The sequence below is a fragment of the Hydra vulgaris genome, chromosome 03 (genome assembly GCF_038396675.1).
Source record: "Hydra vulgaris chromosome 03, alternate assembly HydraT2T_AEP".
Classification (NCBI taxonomy): domain Eukaryota; kingdom Metazoa; phylum Cnidaria; class Hydrozoa; order Anthoathecata; family Hydridae; genus Hydra; species Hydra vulgaris.
In genome coordinates, this window is record NC_088922.1 from 12,010,001 (window position 1) to 12,025,000 (window position 15,000).

The window sequence follows — 15,000 nt, forward strand, 5'->3', positions numbered from 1 at the left end:
GATATCCACAACACAAAATAGACTTATTGAGTACTTATTAAAAATAATTTACATAAATAACTCTAATATATACTTTAAAAGTGCACAATATTGTATGCTGCAACAGCATTCTTTAATGTTTTGGAATAATTTGGATGATACTGCCCGATTTTTCTTTGGTTCCAAAATTGCTTGAAATCCTGGTGTACTGCTTCCAACGCCTGCTCCGTCCAATAACCAAGGCCTAAATATTTTTTTATATAACATAATTTAAAGATTTTTTAAATTTATTTTAATATAAAATAAAGTTTTTGCAAAAATATAGTCCATATTTAACTAAATATTCAATATTATCTAATAGATATTTCCTGTAAAAAAACACTTACCAAATGTGCCCCCTTTAAGGTCAATAAACTCTACAATATGTTGCTCAACAATATGAACTTTAACTGTTACACTGGCTCCTAAGTTTCTGTAGTCATCTGAGAATTTTTTGATGTCATTTTTGTAAGTTTTACACAATGTTTTCCCAAAACATCCTTCTATAACCTTTTTGAAAGATATTAGCGCCTTTATATATTTGGCCTTATGAATACCAAGACCATGTGTACAAAAAAATCTATTTAAAATATCAACTTTTTTTAAAAATATATTTGAAGCATTTCCTTCAAGTCTGTGTTGTCCTTGATACAATACTCTGCCAAGATTAATGGACTTAAGATAGGCTGACATGAAGTTAAAACCATCTTCTTTGTTCTTAAACATATTTTTTTCAATTTCGGAAATAATTTTGTCAACAATACCAAGTAGAATATGTAGTCCAGGAATGTTTATTATCTCAACAATTTTTTTCTCAGGATTTCCTGTAACAAGAGGAGGATGAATGCTATTTTGAAATTTTTTGGCCTGACTAAGTTTAGAACCATTTTCTAACCATTTTTGGTGCCATTGATGCAAAGAACTGATTGTGTTTGCGTTAGCTTTAGGCAACAAAGGTATCTCAGTTTTGCAGAATGGACACGGGTGTTTAGAAGATGCACATTGCTTTCCAACCATTTGTAGTTGAACTTTAATATCTTCTGACAATGAGTAGTCGAAAGATCCTATATTAAGCTTTTCAATAAGCATTCTTAAGTTTACATAACTTTCATCCATGTGAGGTACAATTGCTAGAATAAGGGTTTTAAAAACACTGGAATCTTTAAATTCTTTTTTTTTCATAGCCTTCTGAATATTTTATTCTCTTTTGAGGAGTTTCCTGATCTCTTTCATCAGGCTTGTATGTTATAGAGGCAGTACACTTTAAAGAGCCTTGTCCACCATCTATTCCCACTTTAATATCAATCTCATTTGGTAGTAGTTTTCTGTGGTTCATTACCATAGATATCAGTTTCTCTACATCCTTGCAAATTACCCCAGGAACCTCTTGTTCAATAAACTATAAAATTATTGTTTGATTAAATCAATAAAATTAATAATCAATGTATAACCATTCATAAAACAGACTACCTCATGTGAATTTCCAACTTTATCTTTTGTGAAAACATTTAAAAGTTCAAAACTGAATAAAGGAACTAGTAATGAGTTTTCTGTAACTCTTGCAGCTCTGTAGTTGCTTGCAACAGAATTTCTATCTCCGGTCTCGTACTTAAGAAACTTAGCAATCTCTAACATTTTGTTGTCGCTAAAAATAATTTTTGAGTTATTTGATTTGCTATAACTTTAAATATAATTTATAGGTTTATAAATCATAAAATAAAAACTATATATTAAATTCTTGCCTATCATGAATTTTATTTTGCAGCATTTTAAATTTTTCTAAACCAAAGTGTGGCTTCTTAATTTCAGTATTGGTAAAATAAACCAGACATTTATTCCGGCCATAAGTTTTTAGCTTGATTTTATTGTCACTTTTACCAGCCACATGTTTTAGAGTAGAGGATACAACTCTTTCTAAAAAAATTTTTACAAAATATATGACAATATTTTAGTTTTCTATTAAAATAAATTAAAAATTGTTATCTTTTTAATTAATATATATAATAAAAATAATAAAATTATAATTAATATTATTATGAAATTATTACACCTTTAGTTTAAGGTGAAGCAGCCTGTAATAAATTGGACAAATTTTTCTTTCTCTGTGTTTTATTGCATGGATGACGCAAACCTTTTCCTGTTTCTTTAAAGCAGAACATACAGATCAGCCTGACTTTCTGGTGGTCTCTTTCCTAATTTATTTCTAGTTCTTTATTAACTTGCATGAAACTTGGCACTAAGTGAGTCTTATTTTCTTTACTATTAATAGTTTCGCAACCTTTTTTACATATGAAGCATTGGCATCTGGCTCCTCTCATAACTCTTGTGTTCAAGCCTAAAGATAAATCTTTATAACTACTATACTGTGTTTTACTAGGTTACAGTAATGTATAAGTTATCTGAGATTAAATACATTAATTTTTTAAACTTTTATATTACTTACTTTCGTATTTTGGTAGAAAACTAAATGGTTTGTATCTGGGATCTTTTTCCTCTAGTCCAATGAGTTTTCTTCTGCATGAAGGACATAATTTTTTAGGCAGATTATTATTTCCAAAATTATATTCTTTCCAGCAATGATTTTTTATGATACTTTCATAATCTATACTCATTTTACAATACTCTCTTGGTTTGATAAGCCTAAATTGTGGGCTTCCTTTCTTTTCTTTAGAAAGACACAGAAGACACACTAGTTTTATGAAATCATTGTGTTCTTTTGGTTTTAATTTTTTAAAATATTATTTTGTTTGTTTTCTATTAAAAAGTAATAAATAAATTTAAAAATAATGACATAAGACTAAATAAAAGTTTACTTGGTTTGTTAGATTACATAACTTTATATAAATGTTGGTATAGACAGTATGATGTATAGAACAGTTATAGTAATAAGTGTATTAACTATTTTTAATGTAATCATAATAATATTCTTACTGCAATGTATAGTACCAATAAAATACTATATATATGTTGTATGAAGTATATAAAGTAAGCATTCCTTGTATTTGAAATGAATGTTTACTTTTATATAAGGTATATAAATTTGTTTTTTTTGTTGTTGTTGTTTTTTTTATAAAAAAATTCATAAAAATGAAAATACCTTTTTTTTCAAAAACCCCTATTCAAACATTTTAATTTTAACAGATTTGAGTTGGGAAAAGTAACACCTTCAGACCTACTATGTGAAAAAATTGGGTACAAAAATTTATTTTTGAGCATGCTCAGGCCCACTGTGTCACCCTAGTGAACCCATGTGTTCTTTTAACCTGACCAAATTATCTAAATTATCCTCATTAGGTCCCAGGACACACCAAAAAAAGTTTTAGGTCTCCAATTCAATGGGTTTTAGTACAAGGTATTTTCACATGCAAGGTTCCATGGAATTATTCGCACCAACCCATCCCCCCCCTGCCGCCCTTTCGGTGCCCCTAATTTATGAATTGAATATTAAAAATTGTCCATTTTACATTTATTTTTGTTATGAAAAAAAATCTTTCATTCAAGAGTTAATACTTGTACAAACTTGTCATTTACAACAATTAAAGACAAATAAAGTCAAAAATCACATTAAAGTTACATAAAATCACTTTTTTTCATGTCTTTTCTAACCTCTTTTTGGTTTATTTGCACAACTTGCATGGTATTCTGTAGAAGACTTTCTTCATAACTTACAGCCACAAAATCTTGCACAAGTTTTATATGGCGCTCAGCCCTGTCAATTACTACTGCTAGATTCTCCATCTGATGTTGAAAATGTCTGTAGGAATCGTTTTCAAAAATATCCTTTATCCATGTGTTGATTACTCCCGTAGTTATACCTAGGTATGTGAAGAGCAGCCAGGAGTCCTTAGTGATAAAGTCAGAAAAAACTGACATAGGAACCACATAAGTTGGATGTTGAGGTTGTTTCCGTTCAAAATCATCAGGTTGTGGACAATTGAAACCTAGCAGCTTCTGAGCTAGTCCAGCTCTTTCCTTCAGTTCTAAATGTCTATTTGTTATTGAAAGAATAATTAGCTGTGGGGTCAGGTACCAACTATGACGGACCAGGCTTGAATGGAGCAGCTTTCCCAGGGGACCATTCTTGGATATATATATAGCTTATTGCTCATCATTTCATAAGCTAGCTTAAAAGTATCCAAATCATGTGATGGAGCCTGGGCCGTCAGAGGAGACTTTAAAAAGTATGCTCCATAAAATGTGACAATAAAGTCAGTTGACATTTCGAGCATATCTTTTTCACTATTATTCAACTTTAAATTAATCTTTGAAGTCAGCTGCAGCGTAAGCAAGTATAGACAATCAGCGATGAACCTTGCTTGATGGTGGGCACTTGGTTGTTTGAACTGGAAACCAGGTACATGGCCACCAAGGTAAATGACTATTAGCTCACAAAGAACTTTATAATCTCCCCTTTGAAAGCAATCTTGTTTTAGGGCTGTTATGCAGAAGTTTTTAGTATCTAATACCCATCTATAAAAATCAGTACCTACCATATACTCCTTTCTTCCATAATTGAAAAGCTACAATTGATCAACATTATTTGCCCTTTCTCTTATTTTTTGCCAGATTTTTTGAAAATCTTTATATATTGCACGTGATAAAGATTTTGTTGAATTTGTGGCTGAAAGTCATGACGAAGGTCTTCAAGAAGATTCCATGCAAATAAACCAAAAAGAGGTTGGAAAAGACATGAAAAAAAGTGATTTTATGTAATTTTAATGTGAATTTTGACTTTATTTGCCTTTAATTGTTGTAAATGACAAGTTTGTACAAGTATTAACTCTTGAATGAAAGATTTTTTTTTTTTAAAACAAAAATAAATGTAAAATGGACAATTTTCTACTATTCAATTCATAAATTAGGGGCACCGAAAAGGGAGGGGGGCAAATAATTCCACGGAACCTCACATGTGAAAATACCTTGTACTGGAACCCTTTGACTTGGAGACTTAAAAATTTTTTAGTGTATCCTGGGACCAAATAAGAATGATTAAGATAATGAACATTTGAATTTTTTTTGGTCAGGTTAAAAGTGGGACACCCTAGTGTTCACAGACAATAGTAATACCATAACAGATGTTTATAAAAATTTTTGTTTTTATTCAAGGGACATCCATAAAGCACATACACATTAAAACTTCTGATTAAAAACCCTTTCTTCCCCCAAGTATGCACCTATATGCTTTTAATGCTAATCCAACCAACCCACCACCCTTAGAACATATGTACACATTATTATAAAATTAACCTCCTCTTCATCCCCTCCAACGCATAAATTTTTTAAAGCATTAAATCCAAAAAATTTTTCAGTTAATTTGACATTACTCTGTTACATAACAAAATATTCATTTTTTAAACTTGTGAAATTTGATGCAAATGGATCTAAAATTTACGTTAGGCTGAAAAGCAGAGATGAAATTAACCAAAGATGGACAATAGCTTATCAAATTAAAAAAGCAAAAGCTAGTAAAATTTTGTAAAGTATAAAATGACAACTTTTTGACTTTGAAATTTTCTGTTTTGTAATGGTGTTGTAAAATATTATTAACATTTATGATTTTACTTGAACTTTTTTTTTTGCCTAATGTTGGAAATAGGGATCATTAATACTACAAATGTTAGAAACAGGGAAACAATTAATACTACAAATTTGTATTAAAATGCTCATTAGTTTAAAAAAACTGAAACTGCAAGTAATTGTAAAGTTTTATTCAAAGTTTAATGGAGACCATCAGTTGTTGTAAATCTTAAAAAAAAATTGAGGGTCTGCAATGACAACAGTTGTTGATCAGATATTTTGTAACTTTGATACAATCTTATTTTGTTTGTTTAATGAATTTAACAATGATGTATTTATGAATTTTTTTTTTAAGGCAAAGATCATAAAATTTGCATAACTTTTAAATAATCTCATTATGAACTGTAAAGATAAAAAAATCTTTGTAAAGATTAAATCTAAGCTCTTTTTTTAATCTACAAAGTTCAAAAGTCTGTTTTGTATAAGCATTCTCCATTAAGTGGTTATGAAGCACCTTGTTGGCAATTGCATAATTATAGAGGTGTTATGAAGTAATGTGAGAAGTAATAATGTGGATAATTAAGACAACTGTTGCTAACCTGTGTGTTATTTAAGTTGAAAAGTGTATAATGTTTCCAGAAACTTTTAATTAAATTCTTAGCTAAATTGTTTAAAGCACTGTTCAATCTATATTGCAGACTTTGTGAAATTAACAAAGTTTAAAAAACAAAAATCTTGAGTTTTAAACATGTTCCATCTAGATCTAGAACTTGTAGCTAATTTAACTCTGGAATTCTGGGCTCACAAACTAAACACTGCTAAAACTCTGGTTTAAAATAAATTAAGTTAAATGTGTGAAGCCATGCTCTTTTTCTAACTATGTTAATTTAATAGTATGAATTCATTTTTATGAGTTGGTTATGTTTAGCATTATTGCTTTCATGTTTTCTCAAAATACTGCTCTATTTGTTATCATACTTTTTTATTGAGCAATACTTGACTAAATTTAGGACTAGGAACTTGGAATATGATATATTTAAAAAGCCCAGAAATACATTACAAAAAGTGGCAAACAGCTTGTTTACCATGTCATAAAATTAAAAGTTAATGTGCCAAGTTATTGTTATAAATAAATATTTGCAGTTCAATTTTTAGTGTTTTAAATGACATATTTTTATTTTAATGTATTTTACTATCCTAGAAAGATTACAATGGAGCTTAAAACAATGTTATATATTTATTCAACTTTTAGTTCCTGAAGATAAATTACCTGATGATCAGTCACGTTCTATTGATGAGGAGCAGTCAAGAAACTTAATGGCCACTCTTTTGCGATATTCTTCAATTGCTATACAAGACACAAAAAGTACTGAAATAATTTTAAACCTTCTGTTTTACTCATAAATTACATTTATTACAAACATTTTTTTCTTCTTATGAAATTCCCTTTTTTTATACTATTGTTTAACAACTGAAATGTTATTTTACAGCTGAACATGGCATCAACACTGCAAGATTATGTATGAGTATACTCAGCTGTATTACAGAAGTACTTTATTTTCTTTTTTACAGAAGTACTAGTTTTTTAAAAATGTTTCTGTTAAATCTTCTGTAATGGTTTCTTTATAACTGTTCAATGTTCAAAAATATTTTTATAGGATCAATACGCTAATTCATTCTTACATGATGCTAATATGACGTTTTCTGTACCCATTTATAAACTAGTAAGTGTAAATTGTAAATGACGTAATGTAAATTAATGATGATAATTATGATGATTATGATTTGATGAATATTTTCTAGAATCTTTATCATAGAAAGGTAGGCCTAGAAGTCCCTTTACCAAGACCTTTAGTTTGTGTTTTACTTGGTAAGATTTTTTAAAGTATAAGCAAATGTACTTTATATTTAAATTTAGATTTTTAATTATTGCATTTTATATTATGCTCATGTTTTATAATTTATTTTTAGTTTTTATGTTAATTTAATAATAATAAGTATAAAATATAATATAAAAGTATGTTACATAAAAATTTAAAAAAATGTTATATGAACACATAAAAGTAATGAAATTATTTTAAAATTTTTAAATGTCTAACTATATTTAAAGTATTAAGTCTGTTGAAAATTATGTTTAAAGACTCATTTAGTATTTTGATTGTCTTGAGTTTTTAACAAATTCAAAGAATAATTTAAAATATATTTTAAGCAAAAACATTGTTCTGCATTTTTAATGTCAAAAAAAAAAAGTTACTCTTTTAAGTTAATTATTATAAAAGTTTAGAATTTCATTTGTATTTTCAGTTTTTATGCTTTTTTTCGCTATGTTTTTTTTCCCATGAATGTTTTATTAATGTTTTTAAATGTTTATTTTTTTAGATTTGATGGTTGAATTTACAGTAACCCACATGATGAAGCGATTTCCTATTCATCTATACCAGTATGTAGTTTTCTTAATTTGTACCAGAATTTGTTTTGGTGAATTTATTTGTAACAACAAAATGTGTAATTTATTTGTAACAATTAGTCTAATTTGTAAAAGAAAAGTCTATTATTTGAAAAATGGATTCAAAAGTATATTATAGTATATTAAAGTATAAGGATTTACCTGGATTTCAATAGAAGTAAAATTATATAAAAGTTTTAAAATATAAAGTTATATTTTTAAAAAATAAATTTAAAAAAATCATTTTTAAAGCCATGAAAAAGTTTATTTATTTAATCTATATTATTATTTTATAACCTTATTTTTTATGTAATAAAATCTAAAATAATAGTTTGCGTATAAAATGATTATTATTTTTGAAATTTTGAATAGTATATAAGAGGCTTTTATGATAAAAACTTGTCTATTTTTCTAACACAGGTTAAAACGACTTTTTAATGTAAAAAACATTTAACTAATTGTGGAAGTCCTTTTCTATTTATCATTTTTTAAAATTTACATTTTATTTTATTAATTTTATAATTTAAAAAAAAAAAAAAAAAAACTTATGAAACTCGTGCAATTAAAATTCAGAACAGCATGTGAATATTGTGTTTCCACTAATATATGATTTTTAAATACTTAAATAATTTTATTCTAACATGTAAAAATATTTACAACAGAAAAATAATATTGAAAAGTTATGCATAAAAGTGGACTTTTGAGTTTTTTATTCTTCAATTAAAAAAAAAAGCTTTGAACTAAAGCTTTTATTATATTTCAATCTTTTTGTTAACAAATTGGGTTTTAAATTTAATTAGGGCATTTAATTGTGCAGAGCTATAATGGGTATAGTAAATGAAATAGTTTTAGTTGGGCAAAATGGGACTCTTCCCCATTTTGCCTCAACATAATTATTTTAAATCGTGTAATTATACATATATAATGCTGTTGTCAAAATTGCAGCCATTGTCAAATTTGCAGCCATTGTCACTGTCTCCATTGCTCCTATTATTAAAGCCTCTGCTGCTGTCTTGAACACTGCCAACATTCCAACTAAAAAAAAAAAGATAGTTTTTTTTAGCTGGAATTTGAATTTGGAATTGATTTTTAAAAGCAGCTTAATAAAAAAAATGTCAAACTTTGAGTTGTGAACTGTGTATTAAAAGTAAATAATGTTAATGTTTCTTTGATTGTTATGCAAGTTCTTTTCATGTCTCCATTTTTCTCCATGCCAAAACCCATTTTGCCTCAAGCAAAATGTTAGTTGTTGTTGTTGTTGTTGTTGTTGTTGTTGTTGAGCTTTGATAAATTAAAAGTTGACATTCTATGGTGTTTGTACTTTGTAACAATGTTTTCAATGTTGTATTTTTTTTATTTTAAAGTAAATTTGCATTGATTTTTATATTTTTGTTACTAAAGGGAAAGGAAAAAAAAAAAGTTACTAAAGAAAAGCTTTTTTCTGAAGCACCTTATTTTATCCCAGTTTTCTCTACATACATTTACTGATAGTTATAGGCGCTGTATATACAACTGATATTGTTATAGGCACAGTGGAGTACGCATGCATTCACTGATGTAGCTTTAGTTGCAATGGAGTGTACATACATCAGATGATATAGCCATAGGCACTGTGGATTGTACATGCATTGACTATAGATTTTGGTTTGGGTAGGCAATCTTTTAAATAAAAGAAAGAAAAAAAAAAGTAGTTAACTTTATTTTCAATCTTGCTTTTTAGTATTTTTGTAAAAAGCACTAAAAAGCAGGACTGAAAAGAAAAAGAAAATTAAATTTTTTAACTTTAATTTTTTCTAAAAAAATTATTCTTGTATTATGTTCATTTAATGATCTTTTATTAAAATTTATTATAAAGAGTTGTTAAGTAGTTATCAAAATAAAATCTCTATAAGATTATAGAAGACACTTTAGTATTGTAGAAAGCATTATTTAAAGACACTCTAACATTAAAGAAAGCATTTAACATTGTAGAACACTTTATGAAGAATTCTAAGAATTCTTTCTTCTATTGAAAAAAGCACTTTAAAAAGAACTCTAATACTGAGTAAAGCACTTAATAAAAATATTTATATAGTATATATGTATTACATATATATGTGTGTGTGTGTATATATATGTATATATTTTTTATTAACTAAAATATATTAACAGTATATATGAAATTCAGTATTATTATTTAAGGAAATGTGTTGGAATTATTCACCGTTGTCTGTGTTACCAAAAGAAGTGCCGTATACGTGTCCAATATTGCTGGAAAAGTGTTTGGACATCTCTGATGCATTTATTAAAATTTATTGTGTCTTCTGAATCTTTCCTTATTCCAAAGTATGATGTATTTGATCTTTGTACACAGGTAAGTCACTTTGTGCTTATCCAAAACCAGACTTTAATCACTTTTGTGTTTTTTTGTTTGTTTTTTTTTCACTTCCAACAAGTAATCACTATTAGATTTGGGAGTTACTGGAAGAGAAAAGATGAAGTTTATAGAGCAAGATAAGGATTGACAGATGACTTAAAATATTGCAAATTATATGAGTTAGGAAAGTTAGGAAGAAAAGATAAAGGAAGCGAATTCCAAAGAACTGATGTTTGAGGAAAAAATGTAACTAATACTATTGTTTAGATCACTTAGGAACAGTCGCAGTAAAAGTATGAGACATAATAGAATGACGAGTAACACGAGAATAAATTTTAGTAGATGGCACAAGGGGCGCTAGCTCTTTACAGCGATGTGATAATGGTAGGAGGTTGGCTGCAAGAGCAGGTCCAACTATGTTTACATTGCTTTTTTGCAACTTGTCTAAGAGAGAAAGGCATGATTGGAAGATCTGCCCAAGATATGACAACAGTATTTCATACAAGGACAGGTTTGAGATTTATAGACATAAAGAATAGAATTAGAGTAAGAAAGTGGCAAGTACGATAAAGAGCAACTTTAGCAGATGCTAATTTTGTAATGGATTTGATATATAGATTCCAAGGAAGATTGAAAGTAAGAGTTAATTCTAGAAGATGAAGGGTAGATGACTCATCGAGTACATTACTGTTTATAAATATAGGAAAATCTAGATTATTGCGATAACGATTAGCTGAAAAAATTGAGTTTTCTCTGACTTTAAGTTCACTAGCCACTGTGAGCCCCATGCTGTAGCAGAAGTGAGATCCTCTTCAAACTCAAATGCCCCCTCCAAACAATCAGAGAGTGTTGGCTTCTTATCAAGACAAGGATAAATGGTAGTATCATCAGCAAACAATTCCAACTTAGATGTGAAAATATCTGGAAAATTATTAATGTAAGTTAGAAAGAGTATAGGGCCAAAGATAGAACCTTGAGAAACCCCTGAAGTGACAGGATATGAAGAAGAGTGCTGTCTACCGAGGACAACTTTAATACTATGATTGGTAAGGAAGGATTCAATAATCTTAAAGATGTTACCTGATACATTGTAAGTAGAAAATTTATGAAGAAGACCAGCATGCCAAACTTTATTAAAAGGCTTTAGAAATGTCAAGAGCGATCGCCTTAACCTCTCAACGTCTATCTAATGCATGATAAAACCTATCAGTTATTACTGTTAGCAAATTAGCTGTAGAACAAGAAGATTGAAATCCATATTGGTGATTAGAAAATAAGTTATTAGATTCAAGATTAAGATTAAGTGTTTGTTAATTAAAAACTCAAAAACCTTGCTTATGATAGGAAGAAAACTAATGGGACGGTAGTTAGACGTTTGTTTTAAACATTAAATATTTGTTTTAAATATTCAAATTTTGTTTTAAAAGATATAAAAAAGTAAAAAGAATACAATTTAATCTGCATGTATATTGTGTAGCAAGTATATTAAAGAAACAAACAAATTTATTAACAAATCATTTGCAAATCCATTCTAAGAATGGATGAAAATTCTTTCTATGAATGGGTGAATATATCTTTGTGGCTTAAATAAAGTTAATGAAAGAGTAAAAAGTTAAAATACTGAAAATAACTATCTATTAGAATTTTTATTTAGAACTAGTAAAAAATAAATTTTTAGATTCTTTTGTGCATTTTTGCAAATATTTGTTGCTGCTCTTTTTAACTAATGTACAATACAATATGCACACAATAATATATAATCACTTTAATTTAGCAATATTAATATATTATGCTTTTTTTTTAAAAGATTTTTTAAAATTTTTGAAACATTTTAATGTAGATTACAAAAGTAATAAAAAATAAAAATATATTTAGTATAAACATCTCAAAAATTTATTTTAATTTTTATATGTAAAAAACTATTTCATGTTTTTTATTTCATTTTTCATTTTTATTTGTTTGAGTTAGATCTTCCACAAAAAAATTTTGATTTTTTCCAAGCTTTTTAAAAAACATTAAATTAAAAACACAAATAGTTTTAGATTTGCCTTTAAATTTAAATGCAACTCTTTCTTCTTCTTTAGCTATTTATTTTATTTTTTCTTACTCAGTTTGCGTTTTTAATTAAAATAATCAAATGTAATTTTGTTTTAAATTTGCACGAACATTATTTATCTTTTCTTTTTTTTTTTACTCAATTTTTTTGACTGTAAAGGTATTTTGGGTTTTTTATGGTTATGCTAGAATTAAATGATGCATTATGCACTTTTTCTTATAAACATGTGGATTGTTGCTATGACAGTACAAACTATGATTTACTCACTCTGAAACTTTGAAAATCATAAAATCATGTGAAACATACTTACAATTGTCTGAAACAGAGAGACAAAATAAGGATCTTCAGCTCAAACCTGGACAATATATTGTTCTATCTCTGGGCAAGCTTTAATAATATTGGTTTTTACAAAAAAAGAACAAATTCAACGATATTGAATTGAAGAAGAAAAAAAGATGTGTTTACATTTTTGACATTGTTGATGAGACTAAAAGTGTTGTGAGAGAGAGTTCGAAGAAAATAGACAAGTTCCTTTAGTTATTGATGATTACAATAAAAATATGGTAGACATTGAAAAAAATGATCAAAAGATGACATTTTAAGTGAAAAGGAAAAAGTTAAAAAAGTGGTAAAAGAAAGTATATACTCGCTTCAATCAAGCAACTTTCAATTCTCAAATAGTTTGTAAAAGAATTTGTAATATATCAGCTATGAACTTTAGAATCACATGCTAATCGCATCAATAGTACAAGGTCAACAGCCAACAAAAATTTACTCTAGATTGGTGGCAAACAACCCTTTACTATTGATTGACAGAGGTTTTCCATAGAATATCTCAGCCAGAGCTGGATTAACACCCTTGGGGACCCTAGGCTGAATTAATTTTTGAGGCCCTTAAAAGTATTTTAGATGAAAAACCATTATATAGTAAATATAACATTAAACTGTTTGCTGTTTGCATTTTCATGTTTAATTCTTTAGTTTAGTACTACAGTTTTTTATATAAATTTGTTATAGATTATTGTTATATTATAGATTTTTTCTAGAATTCTTTTGTGCAGAATTAATCTCCAAGGGATTTAGTGTTGCAATTGTAAATGATCGTGAAAATAGAACTTTATAAAATATTAATAATTGTCCAGAGGAAATTGTTGTGTAGCAATCATTATAATCATAAAAGTAATATATTTTTATAACTCCCTAAAAAACCTAGCAAACATTTTTTTAATCTAATTCATGGCCCCCAAAACTAGGGATTAACAGGAAATTTGGCTTCAGCCAAAGCCAGGGGTTATGTATGTTGATGCATCGGCTTGGGCAAATTATTTTTTGGTAATTAAAACTACTTAAGCTTGGTTTTCAGTAATTGTAGAAATAATGTTAGAAAAAATAGTTGTGCAATTTTGTTGCACAGCAACTTTTGCCAATTTGTTTTTATTTTCACAACAACTGTTTTACAACATAAAATTCGTTATACAATTGACCTTAAGTTGCATAACTTACTCTAGTATCCATTTTAAAACAAATTTGTTGTGCAACTGTTGTGTAGCTTACCCACAACAATTAGAAACAGCAAGTTTAAGCAACTGATATATTATTTATTCAATTTAATTTAGTCTTGATAGTTTAAAGAGATTAAATGCAATGTTATTGTTCAGCATAGAAAATAAAGAAGGTCAACATCAAAGATTTCTTTTTTTGACTTAAAAATGAATTCTTGTTGGCCCACAAAAACAAAAATAAAAAAATTGAATAATGGATAATAGGGTTTTATAAAATATGTGGTAATAAAATATGTTATAATATGAAAAATAAGGTTATATAAAATATAAAAATAATTTATATGAAAAATAAGGTTTTAAAATAATTATAAATAATAAATTAAAAATAAAGGTATTTTGAAAGTTCATATTCTAAAATTTCATAAAGTTTTGAAAAATTGTCTAAATTATTTTCAAAGTTTAATATATATTAATTTGATCAATTCAGATTTTTTTTTTTTTTTTTTCAACTTTTTAAACACTGTTTATCTTAGTGCTGATACTTTTTTTTAGCACTTAATACTTTTTTAGCCTAATAAAACAAGGTAAATGTAAATTAATGGAAAAAAAAGATGAAACTTAATGAAAAAGCTAAACTAAAATTAAAGCACCAAAGATTTTCTTGAGAAAGCTCACGGCTAATGCAGCTGGTTAAAAATTACTAAAAATAATGATAAAATATGGTTTACCTGTTCTGTTTCTATTTGGAGTTAAGAAACTGCACTAGCTTAATGATTATTTTCAACATGCGGTTTAACTAATAAGACTGTGTACATTTTTTTCACTATGAAGATGACAGATAGCAATTCATTCTTTTTATTGAACAAAGGAAAAAATAGTTGCTGCAAAGACAACTTAAAACATATTTATATACAAGAAAAAATTTATACTTTTTTAAGCAGTTATTTTTGTAAGAAATAAAAAATACATATAATATGATAAAACACTTTTAAATATAATAATAAAACACTTTTAAATTTTTATTTAATGAAAAATTTTGATTAAATCATTTTTTACAATTTTTATCATTTTTTAAAACTATTTTTAAAAACTTTTTAAAATTTTG

General features: G+C 27.2%; 1 protein-coding gene across 1 annotated transcript in view; it reads left to right on the forward strand.

Moving 5' to 3' along the window:
- Positions 1-15,000, forward strand: part of LOC101240473 (armadillo-like helical domain-containing protein 3) — a 37,054-nt gene that overhangs the window by 16,886 nt on the left and 5,168 nt on the right. Inside the window, exons 16-21 of the mRNA XM_065792354.1 lie at positions 6,788-6,901; positions 7,026-7,084; positions 7,194-7,259; positions 7,339-7,405; positions 7,915-7,975; positions 10,163-10,334. Coding sequence (XP_065648426.1) covers positions 6,788-6,901; positions 7,026-7,084; positions 7,194-7,259; positions 7,339-7,405; positions 7,915-7,975; positions 10,163-10,334 — 539 coding nt within the window. The remainder of the gene's footprint in view (positions 1-6,787; positions 6,902-7,025; positions 7,085-7,193; positions 7,260-7,338; positions 7,406-7,914; positions 7,976-10,162; positions 10,335-15,000) is intronic.